We start from the raw sequence: 12,275 nt of genomic DNA on the forward strand, positions 1-12,275 counted from the left end.
GTCAACCAATATAGTGTCTCTCTGTAGGTCATGCTGCCAGCAAATATGTTGGGAACAATTTAGAGCTCTGTATGTGCTGGGAATGTGGGTCTTTGCTAGGTATGGGGGAGGGGACTGGTCTGGGAGTCCAATTTTCAGAGAAAGCTCACCAGTTCCTGTCAACTGAAAGAAATGTTTCAGGCACATGGTGGGTCAGAATGTTATTTTTATAATATAAACCACCTGGCCTTCTCCTAATTTACCTCTGCCGAAAATGCTATTCTACACACATACCTGGAGCAAGTCCCTGGTAACTATTACAAACCCACGTGGTACTGTGCTCCTTGAAGCCTTTTTCTTTCTCTCTTCTTCTGTTTTTTAATTTAATTTATTTTTTTTCAAATTAAGGTGAAAACAAGATGAATTGATTAGGTCTCAATATTTCACTTTATTTTTATAGTAATTTTGATGCTTTAAAAGGATCACATGAATGGGATGGGAGGGGATTAGAAGGAGAGGGAGTCAGACTTTCTTCCCTACTCAGCAAGGAGAGATGAGAGGGGCAGGCAGTGAGCATCCTCCTGGAGTTCACAGACCAGGGTCTGGGAGACTCCTGTGGAGATAGTCTGAAGTCTATCATGGGGCCTTGTCTAAACTTTCCTTTCTCTACACTCTACTGTCCTCTTTGAAGGTCAAGAATCTCAATCCACTCCGCTTAATAAAAGAAACAGATTAAAGTGAGGCAAGGAAGCTGGGGAATAAATACAGGGTCTCATTAAAACAATATGCACTTCCACATTTCATGGGCAAGTCATTAATGTCTGATAATTAGCTGACAAGACTTTTAAATGGGATGGGGTTTTAACTGGCCTTCCTATCTTTGGGTCTCATTAGTAATAAACCAGAATGCTTTCCTATGGAGATTTCCACCAGGAAGTGTGCCTTTAGAAGTTGTTATGCTGCATCTGAGTCTAGGTATTCAACTCTAGAGACAGAGAAGGCATCATGGATGACTTCAAATAGAAATACTTAGCATTAAAACAGCATTAGTGCTGGGCAATAGTTTCAATTTTATGGCAGGAACCTAGCCACCATTTGGAGTGTGGAATGTTAAGGCCAGGCCTTATTAAATTATCAGCAAAGAGAGCATTACAATTCCATTTAGTCCAGTATATAAATTGATCAAATTTTCTCTTAGTCATTCTCTCCTGGGAAAAAGTTAATTTTACAAACTGAATTTATTGTGATTTAAATGTACCTTTAGTTCCCTGGACTTCAAGAAGATTCACTTAATGCATGAAGGTATAAAACATCTGTTACTATGTTTGATCATATAGGTGAAGTATGCCTTTTTTGCCTTAAGTAACAAAAATAAAACAATCTTAAGAACTCCTATCTTTCTTTTAGGAGATATGATCGTTGGGGAAGTAGTTCTTTTAGGTGTTTTCATAGGGAATGACTTTGGTTTGAAAACTACAGTGACAAAATAAACAAAGGCCATTAAATGAATTCAATGCCTTTTCGAGAGAAATATTTGTAAGGAGCACATTTGCTCTCAGTGTCCCTCTCAGTGTCCCTGTGGAGCAGCCCTGCTCCACAAAACCAAACATAAATGGAAAAAAAGACCCACAACAAATCAACAGCTTGCCAGTGGAAATATTAAATGTGTCAACTTCTTGTGGTTTCTTTTGCTATACAACTAGCCTAACAACCACCCCTCAGCTTTTAACACCTGTTTATTTTCTGTGAAGCAATTTTAACAACAACAAAATATTTACTGGAAAAAGATATGATACCCTGGTGAATAAGTGTCTCAAACTTCAAATAAATCAAGCTATTCCATTAATGTTTTAGCCAGGGGGCACATTTTTCATTTAATCATAATTCATGCACATAAATAATTGCATGTTGTAGTACTATAGCCAAGGGAATTTTTGCTTTTACTCAAAGTAAGAATGGAATTCATTAATCCAAGTCATTCTAGCAAACTCTATATGGAAGACCACGTCACTGGCTTGAAAACAAAACTTGAATCACAAACCTTTAAATCAAAATATAAAATAAAATAAAATGTTCAAGTTCTCTTTTGGATTTGGAAACAAAAGCAGCTGCTGAAGCATGAATGACTTTCCTTCTGAGTTCCTCAAGAGGGGGACCAGAAGACCATCTGATGGCCCTTCTGTTCCTCTTACTGTGAAACATGGAAAGTTTATGGTGAAACCACAAGTTTTCATGGTCATGATGTGTGGCTATGGAAGGATTAACTGCCTAGATAAAAATTGCATAAAGAAATTGTACTCACAATGAATGAATTTTTACTTAATGTCTGCAATAATAGAAAATGGTTTCTTTCATAAAAGATATAAAATTAATACATTTCAATATAACTTCCTGAAAAATATTTTGGATCCATCAATCAATCAAATTATTTATTGTTTGGGAATTCAAAAATAAAATCATGTTTTCACTTCTCTTTTTGTAGTAGTTTCTGAAGCCCTAGTTTAAAGGCAGGGGTTACATATGCTGGTTTTTTTCCCCCTCTTTCTCTTTTGTGGGTTGTGGTGTCAAGACCAACAAAAAAAATTCTTTAATTAGTCTTGGTGGACACAAGCTTTCCATTTACTTCAATGGGAAGTTTCTTTACATAAAAACCAGTGGTTTGTGTCCATTGGAGCCTTTAACTGGACTGCTTTCTTTGATTAATCAGAAAACTAAGGTTGAGTCTGAATACCACTTTTCTAAAGAATGAATGAGCATAATCTCTTACAGCTTTCATGAAAGGGCCTGAAACCAGAGGGATTAGTCGTGCAATCCAGGCCCATACTCCACTTCAAGTATTTTCAATTACTTGGCACCATTGGAAGTGACGTCCACGGCTCAGTAAGAAGGCTACTGCTGGCATAATGGTTTCTCCATGTCTCAGCACATGGTCTTGGCATTAATAATCTGTCGTGAAATGATTTGCAATGCACAGGGGTGACATTTGGTTATGTGAAAGGCATTGCAGGAATGAGCATGCAGGCTCTCCTAGGCCAACTGCTGGCAAAAGCTTGATGAAGTGTTATATGGTGAAAAAAGCAATGTAGGAAGGTTTCTGAACTGACAATGAAAACTGTGGGGACATTGCCTTAAGAAAAATTTTCTCTTTTTTTTCTCCTCCTGATTTTCCTTTCTCAAATTATATTTCAGAGAGCCAAATGGGTAAAGGGGCCACGTTTGGCAGCCAACCACCCAAACACATTTTCAAAACATTTGATTCAGGAAATTCTGGATCTTTTAAAGCAAAGATGTTAACAATCCTCCTGAGAACCTTAAAATATGATGATTTAAACATAAGGAAAAGGAGACCCTAAAATGACCAGAGAGATCAACCAGAGGCCCTCCAGCTGAAGAGTTCAAATTTTCATTTTGTTTTCTATGTTTTTAAAGACCACAAGGAGGATGTTGGATCTACCTCCTAAGGGAAGTCCTATCATTTGAGGACAAAATTTATGAGACAATTGGGAAGTTCATAATTCTCAGGATAGCAAAAATAAGAACAAGAGAACTAGCATTTCTTAGATTCATATCCCCTCAATCTACTCCAATGATCTGCCAAATGCGTTATATTCCAGATAGATTATAATGAGTGCATTTGTTTATTTTTGTTTTTTTATAATTTATAATTATTTTTTGTGGTCTTGGAGATTGAACTCAGAGCCTTAACTCTGAGCCGTCAACTGACTTTACTATGTATGTTCTATCACTGAAATTTATTAAATTTGAACAAATGTATTGGTACCTGAGTGTGAGTGCAGCCAAAGTTGGTTGGTTGTAGTCATGAGTCAAATGGGGGAAATTATCATGCTTAAATTAAATCCAGTTCTTTTTTAATCAATACTTTAATTTTCATCCATTTCCAATATTTTAGCTACAGATATGAACAAAATAATATCAGTTGATTTCAATGTCACTGGCTTTTCCTTCCTAGCCCTCTACCTTGCAGAGTTAAGTGGAATATCTTTACTGACTATTGATTATGTACAAAAATGACATTAACTTCATTTATTCTTCAGATTTGTTATTCATTTCCATATTCATTCAACAAAATCTATTAGGCACTTATTATATGACAAATGTGCTTAAAATCATGAGGGACATACTATAGATGCTGTCCCTGAGGCACTTACATTTTATTTCAGTGATAGAACATACACAGTAAAGTCAGTAGAAGGTAGCAAACATGAAACATCAGAAGAGAAAGATAAATAATGGCCTTGGGAAATCAGAGGCAGAGATTTCTAGTAGAAAGATTCAGAGGATATTTGACGAGAATATAACATGGCATGGAGTCCTCAGATAGGGCAGGGTTTAGACCCAAAGAGAAGGTAGAAACAGCATTCATAAGTAGGTCACTGTGTGAGTATGGAAATGGTTAATGTTAGGATTTGGATCTCAAATGTTTTCCCCAAAGCTCATGTGTTGAAGGCTTGGTTCCCAGTGGGTGATGCAATTGGGAGGTGGTAGAAACTTTAGGAGCGGGGGACTAGTTGGAGAGTGTAGATCACTGGAAGCATGCTCTTGAAGGGTATTTTGGGACCTTCATGCCTTCCTCTCTCTTTACTTCTTGCCGATCATGAGTTGAGCAGTTGTCCTCCACCACCTGCTCCCTGCCATGATGCATGGCCTCATCACAGGCCCAAAGGCAACAGGGTCAAGTGACCATGGACAGAAACCTCAAAAACTGAGCCAAAATAAGCTTCTCCTCTTCACCGGTTGTTTATCTCAGGTATTTTGTTTATCTCAGGTATTCTGTCACAATAACTGAAAACTCACTAACACGTTTTTTAATAAGATTCGTGAAATATTCTTGTATTATACTCCTATGATTGAATCCCTTCTCTTACACTTAGTGAGGTATATGCCTTGATTTTTGCCTAATCAGAAATGACAAAGATATATCTTTTTTGTTTGTTTGTTTCTTTTTGAAGACACAGATTTTGGTTTGTTAACCTAGTTTCCCCATTTTTGTCCCTTTCATCAGTTTTCCTAATTCCCTCATCAATACCTAAACATTTAATGTAATTTAAAAACCAGAATAATGTACAGATGCTATATCAAAAAAAAAAAAAGGTTCCTTGGTCACTTTTAAGCAGAACCTGTCTTTAAGTGCTACCTAGTCACAGAGCTGTGTGATTTTTTTTATCATTATCTGGCTGGAAATATGCTGGGCCATTTCAATCTGAAACTTGTGAATTTATTTAACTCAAAGAAAATTGCTTCTGTTATTTATTCCCTCCCCTCTATTTCTCATGCCTCTTTCTGGAGCTCTTATTAATGTGCATCTTTAGGATTTGTCTCCACATCTCCTATACTTTCATCCTCCAATGCTCTTTTTGCTTTAAGTTCTTGAAGACTTATTGTATTATTTTTTAATTTGCTACCTATTACTAATTTGGCTTTCATCTATGTCTACTCAACTCTTCACACCTCTTTTATTTGTTCTTTCTATTATTCTAAATTAACAATAATATATTTTATCTCTTGTATCCTGCTTGTTCATTTTATTATAGCTGTTTTAGGGGGCAAATTCCTTTCAACATTTTCCCAGGATGTCTACTATAATATTCTCTTACTTTCTGTATTGCTTGAATTACTTTGTGTTTTTGTTTGCTCGCCTTGGCCTTTTCTCTTATGCTTTTGGTTTTCCTCAGACGTTTAGTTCACTAACATTCATGGACAAAGATACCTATTACTTGAGGTGGCCAGCAAGACCTTTCCCTGGTCTGAGTGTGTTTCCTAGGGAGTCTCCCCACTGGAACTGCTGACAGGCCCTTTGGATGAGCAGGAAGGCTATGTTCACTGGCAGCCATCCTCTTAGGATGCTCAATTGTGGACCTGTAGGTACACATGAGTTAGAGAACTTCTTTCTCAATTGCTGCCTTTCTTCCTACTTCCCTGCCTTTATTCTGGTCAAGCTCTGTTCTGAAACCCATATGCAAACTGCTTTCGTTAGGTGATTTGCTTCCATTCATCAGATGTCAAAACCCACTGCTGACTCCTGCTCGGGGAAGGGGACAGCAATACCTCACTGGCTCTGTGGGTCAGAAGTTTTGGAAGCAGTTCTTTAATTAGCTTTAAAATTATTCTAGAACACCTTCCTGCTCTCTGCATTTGTTCTTCTGTTCCTGGAGTTTCTCTAGCTCCTCTTTACCTTTACAGTACATTCCTCCTGAGTGGGTTTAGACTATAGTACTTTTGCACCTGATAATCTGATTCCACTTTCATCTCCCAGAACTGTCTCAAGGTTCAGCTCTTCCAGTGCCACCCTTTCTTGTTGTTCATCATTATTGTGAATTTACATATTTTTGAATGCTTCTTTAACATTTCAAGTCATTTTAGACTACAAAAGAGGTTGAGGTATGTGCTAAGTCCATCATCTTGATTCAATCTTGAGACATCCTGACATTTTATATTCTATGAGCAGTTCATCTTGTTGACTCTGAAAGCTATTTGATGACTGTCTGAATATTGGGGCTCAGTATTAGTTGTCCTTCCCAGTTTTAATTAAGATTAGATGTCCAGAAGTCACTGGTGGCAATTAGATGAGAGCATTCTTTCTCACCAGCTCCCCACTGGACACGAAGCAAGATGGTTCTAGTTTCCCCAAGTTAACCATAGGAGTAAGAGGGAGTCCTCTAAATCCTTACTGAGGTATGCAGCCTGCATCCTAAGTCTCTCTTGACCCTCTAACCTTCTATAGTCTGAGTTGTGTCCCAATCCTTCACTGAAATCACTCTTCTGAAGGTTATCAAGGACTTTACACTCATCACTACCTATGGCCATGGTGGCTTCAGCTCAGGAATGTATAAATATACAAGTCATCTCTCTCTGGAGGGCTGTTTGCAGTTCTTTCTCTGGGGGGCCTCCAGTTACCTCACATGAACTTTGTCTTCATCTTCCATAAACCTGCTCTTCCTTCCCTTGTGTTTTTTTGTCCAGATATTAAAGTCAAAGCTGAGGTGTCACCCTAACACCTGTCCTACTATAGTCCTTTCACCCTTACCTTCTAACCACTTTTGAATGCAGCTTACCTCCATGGGGACTCATTGCTCATTTCCTGTTGGTCTCTCGGTCTTTAGCTTCATTTAGATCTAATGCATTTCCCCCCAGTACTTGGGATTAAACTCAGGGCCTCACACAGCTGATCATCCCCTCTAACTCTGAGCTGCATCCCCAGTTCTTATATTTTATAAGTGTCTCCCTAAGATGCCCTGATCAGTTTTGAACTTGCGATCCTCCTACCTCAGTCTTTTGAGTAGCTGGGGTTATAGGCGTGCATTACCACACCTAGTTAGATCTAAAGCATTTTCATACTACTGCCAGAATAATCTTTCTGAAATATGTCTAAATATATTTGTCCACCTTCAGAGGTTGGTTTTATATAGAATAAAACCTGTGCTCCTTTGAGGGTGTGATGGTCTCTCGTTGTTCAATGGGAGTGCCTAGCTGTCATTTCGCATGGGTCCTCACCACACAGAATGATGCTCATGTCCCACAATTCTGCAAGTGTTTGTGGTCTCCTCTTGCTGTGTGCCTTTTCTCACAGTATTCCTTATGCTGCAACTGTGTTCTTCCCTTTTTGACTGGCCAAAATACTCTCAAATGCACATCTCCACTTGCCTTTTTGCCCCCTAGGAATCCTTTGACTTCTCTAAGGCAGCACAGGTTTGTGGGTCTCTTTATTAATTTATACTCATCCCTCATTCCACCAAGGACTTGAGACAATGTAAAACAGACACAACAGGTAAAAGGATAACATGAATGAAGGAGGTATTATATTTGAAGGGAAAGTAAAGATAGAAACACAAATAATACCAGGCATGATGTTAGTCTTAAAATTGATATAACATTAAGTTCTGTAGACTTACACTACAAAGGGACACAATGAAAATCTGCCTCTGGAATTCTCAGCTGTCAAAGCTAAGAGAGATACTTGATTGCTTATGAATTTCACAGTGTACACTATAATGAAAGCATCTTTGCCAGTTACTAAAAAATGAGAGGTCATTACATTAAAACTTATTTATAAAGAGGTATGGTAAATTTAGAAGTTTCCTTCCTTGAGACCTCATTGACTCTTAAATATAACTCTATAATTTCTGTAACATTTTTTTTAATGTTGATTTCTTCAGGGTAGGGACCATAACCTCAGCCCACTGCTTGATACTTCCTGTTACTCAATTAGTTTTTGTTATACAATGTTGAGGTAATGTAGGTAAATATTTTTGTGTGAACAAGTGTACAACTAGAAGTCTATTATTATAGACACAGACATAGAAATTTAACCAACTGGAAGAATTTTTATAATAAAAACAATTATCAGGATACCTATGATGTAGTAGATACCATGCTGAACACATAACATGCACATTTCATAAGACTTCCAACCAATCCTGTGGATGCTGTTCTACATCTTAAAGATGGGAAATGAAAAACTTAAATAGGTTTCCCAAGGGTATGCAGGTAGGCAGTGGCAGACTTGGGCTTAGCACTGATGCCTGATAGCAGCCCTGTGACTCTGAACACTTTGCTGTTGGTTCATGCTTTGGTGTGCAGGTTGATTAAATTGATTAATATTAAATTTATAAAAGTGGACACTTTCTCCTGATGGGAAGCCCTGATGGAAAGGCTTTGTCGCCACTTGCTAGTTCTTTAAGTTTTATTCCAGAAGTTTTTGAAGGAAAGGGCAGCAGCTATCTGGCAAATAAAATGCTGTGCTATAAAATTTATTTTCCATAAAGAAATATCAGGGTAGACTCTCACATAAAGCTAAATTTAAAATGTTTTAAAAATTGGAACATCTGACCAGTTTTCCAGTATATATGATAGGATATGGCACAAATTTGTTCACTATATCCAAGGAAACACATAACTTCACTATTTTACAAAAGGATTTGTTCTATTTTAACCAAGTAACTTTCACTGATGAATTGGTAGTTGCCTCTCACCTGAAAGTTGCCAAAACAGCTTCCCCCTGGGAGAGTCACATAACTCACAAAGGGAGGCCCGGAGGACGGCAGAGACTCATAGACGACCACACCTTCACTTGGGAATGCAGCCCGCTGTTGCTGCTTGCTTTCCCAAAATTCCTGTAACATTGACACAACGTTCACTGAAAAAGATGAGAAACAGCATCTATTATTAAGGATGGACATAGCCTGGCTAAAACAAAATTTTATTTGAAGCTAGATTCTGTAACATGACTGTTCCAGTTTAATCAGAGTTGTAAGGTCGGGGCTGATTTCAGCTTTGAAAAAAATATATTTTATTTAAATGTATTTAAATAAATAAAACATATCATTTTAACATATGTATATATTTCTTAATGAGTAAAACAAGTGGTTTTCCAACTTATCCTAACTTTGAAATTTTTCCTTAATATACTTTCCCAGAGTTATGTTTATCTGTAGCATTATTTCCCATTTCTCATCAACTCCCTGCAAAGTGAAAGTCCAGTTGTGAAGTAAAGATGAAATTGATGTCATTTTAATTTGGATTCATCGTTTATAAGATTTAAGAGAAGAAATTCAGAAAGAAGGTGACTCTTATATCCTCCCTCTCCCCCAATCTAAAGGAGAATGAAAGGCAACTATGGAATAAGCAGGGGGCTGGGAAAGGCCATGAGTGAAACTAATAACATGGAGACCTTGTTAAGGATAAGCTCTGTTAGATGACTTCAGAAAACATGGTAATGGCTAGGCCATGTGTTTTAGATTAAATGACCCGTGATAGCCTGCAGAAGTTCCAGATCAAATTAGGTTGGTTTGTTTATCCTGTACTCCAAATTGAATTGTGGAAATTAACAAGGATAATAGAATTGTAGAGTCAAAAGTGACCTTATGGGTCATGTAGGCAAAGCTCTGCCTAATGCAGGAATTCCTAACCAGTACTCCTGACAGTTGCCCATCTGGCCTGTACCTGAACATGTGGAAGGACCTGGTACGTGACATATCTAAAGCTGGGTGTTTCAACAGCTAATGGTGTGCCAAAGTAAGCTGAAATCTGCTTTACTGTCAGGTTGATGCAGGGGGTCTGCTTCCCACCTCTGGGGCTTCTTATATTAGTTTATCTCTTAACCCACATGAGAGACCACCACATATACGAAGGCAGTGTAAGATATCTGCTGTCTGGCATTTGTTTGCCTTCTTGTGTGAAAAGAACAAAGGTTTTCCTTGAAGAATCACACAGTTTCCAGGGGGTAGATCTGGGGATTTGACCAAATCCAAATCATTTACAGGCAATGAGTCCAGAACTTTTGTTGGAAATTCTGTTTTTCCTGGAATTCCTATTCTGTTGCAGTAGGTTTAGGAAGTAAGTATGGCACTGCTTAGGTCAAAAAGGAAAGCTGCCTTGAGAGTCAACACAGAGAAGGGTACAACCAAGAGATAGAGAAAGAAGGTGAAGTTCTTATGACCTAGTATGAGCCCATTGTTCCAGATTTGCCCAGATCCAGAATCCTTAGTTGAGTTACCTAAACAAATGATCTGCTTTTTCCCTTGAGTCATTTTGAACTGGCATTTTTTACTTGCATATAAACATACACCAATACAGACAAGTCTCACGTTTCCTGAGGTTCTAGATTAAATGGTTTTTGTCCTTTCAAATATTTTTTACCAACATGGTGTCTATGCCCTTAGCTATTATTCTGAACACGCTGCTGGATGTGCTCCAAAATGCTGTTCATTGATACTTTCCTGGGAGCCACAAATGCCAGAAACTTTGATCCAGAGGGAAAACATTGCACAGCCACTTTCTATCTAAGCTGTTTACTAGAGTACAGGCCCCTCATTGCAGCTCCTCCCTACATCACTGATCAACTTCATGGTGTATAATTTAAGAAAGTTCTGGAGACTTCTGAGGAATTGAATGTCTAGGGAGATGAAAAAAAAAAACTTCAGTGTTTAATATTTAAGAAGTATTTTGGGAAATAAATTGAGAAAAGGTACGACTATCAGTGGGGAAGTTGAGTTAATAAAATACATACTGAAGGGGGTCAAGTTTATAATTGATCATTACAGAGCTTTTAAATTCATTTAAAATTAAAATAGTATTTTCTACAAGTAGATGTAACTCAAAATAGAATAATAATGTTTATATTCTAAACTTTATTTCTGCTCCGTATCCTCTTTTCCTCCTCTTCTTTCCATTTCTAAGAAAACAAGGATTTATGAGTCAACTGGTTTGTGTCTGTACTTGCAGTTGACCTTCAGAACTCAGCAGAGGCGTCCAGAAGATTGAAGCCTAAAACTACTGGAGTAGGCTGTTGCTCTGCTACTCAGCAAGGGCCATTAGCTTCCTATTTTAAGTTAATAAACTGTAGAATGAGATTTAGCTGAGAACTGGAGTAGGAAGTTGAGGATTCATGATTATCAAGGAAAAATGAACACAAGAATTTTGGCATATAAAACTATTTGGGTTAAAGAGTTTTAAGGTATGTACTAAGTAAGAAGAAAAGCAGCAGTTTTCAACATTTTCATTCTACAACCTTGGAAGATTTCTTTGATGGTCCTATAGATGTCATCACCCCTGTAGAGTACAACATATGTTCGTACACACACACCATCCATCTTTCTATCTCTATCTCCTCTTGTCAACTGGAAAACCAGATGAATAGAGTGCAAAGGAAAGAAGGCCAGCTTGCTGTTTGGAATTTAAGAGATTGGTATACCAGAAGATGCTCTATTTATGAAACACATGCTCCTTTCTTTTTGTGAGGTAGCATCAGCAACTTTTATGGGCAATTTCAAAGAAAATGTGAGCAGAGGGTCACATTTGAAAACAACCACCCAAGACTGAAGTTAAATCTCATTACACAGTTTAATCTCTAGGTGCGCCCAGTCAATTATCCTGCTTTCCATGTTACAGAATAAACCTGAGCTACCAAGTGTGCAATATCCATCCCTACATCTTGTGACCCATTTGCACAAATGTCCAACTCCCCCTTATTTCCTATAGTCTCAAATGAATTGTGCTGCTTCTCCTGAGCATTGTTTTCTTAGTCTTTCTTTTGACCTATTTTTCAATGCTTCCTCTTTACTTACTGCTTCCCAGAAGCCATAATGTGCTTGGGGCAACGAATGAATGAATAAGTGAATTAATCAATCAATTAAGTAGAACACTCAACTTTGGAACTATTTCTGGCCACTGGTTATGAACTTTTCCTAATATAGCCAAACTGCTAGAAAGAATATTTTACATTGTCTATTTCTGCTTTCTTATCTTACATTCATTTTTTAGCTTGCCACAATCTGGCT

At 37.7% G+C, this 12,275-nt stretch overlaps 1 protein-coding gene across 1 annotated transcript in view; it reads right to left on the reverse strand.

Moving 5' to 3' along the window:
• Positions 1-12,275, reverse strand: part of Lix1 (limb and CNS expressed 1) — a 55,659-nt gene that overhangs the window by 28,414 nt on the left and 14,970 nt on the right. Inside the window, exon 2 of the mRNA XM_015477328.2 lies at positions 8,970-9,133. Coding sequence (XP_015332814.1) covers positions 8,970-9,133 — 164 coding nt within the window. The remainder of the gene's footprint in view (positions 1-8,969; positions 9,134-12,275) is intronic.

Source organism: Marmota marmota, unplaced genomic scaffold, assembly GCF_001458135.2.
Source record: "Marmota marmota marmota unplaced genomic scaffold, marMar, whole genome shotgun sequence".
Lineage (NCBI taxonomy): Eukaryota > Metazoa > Chordata > Mammalia > Rodentia > Sciuridae > Marmota > Marmota marmota.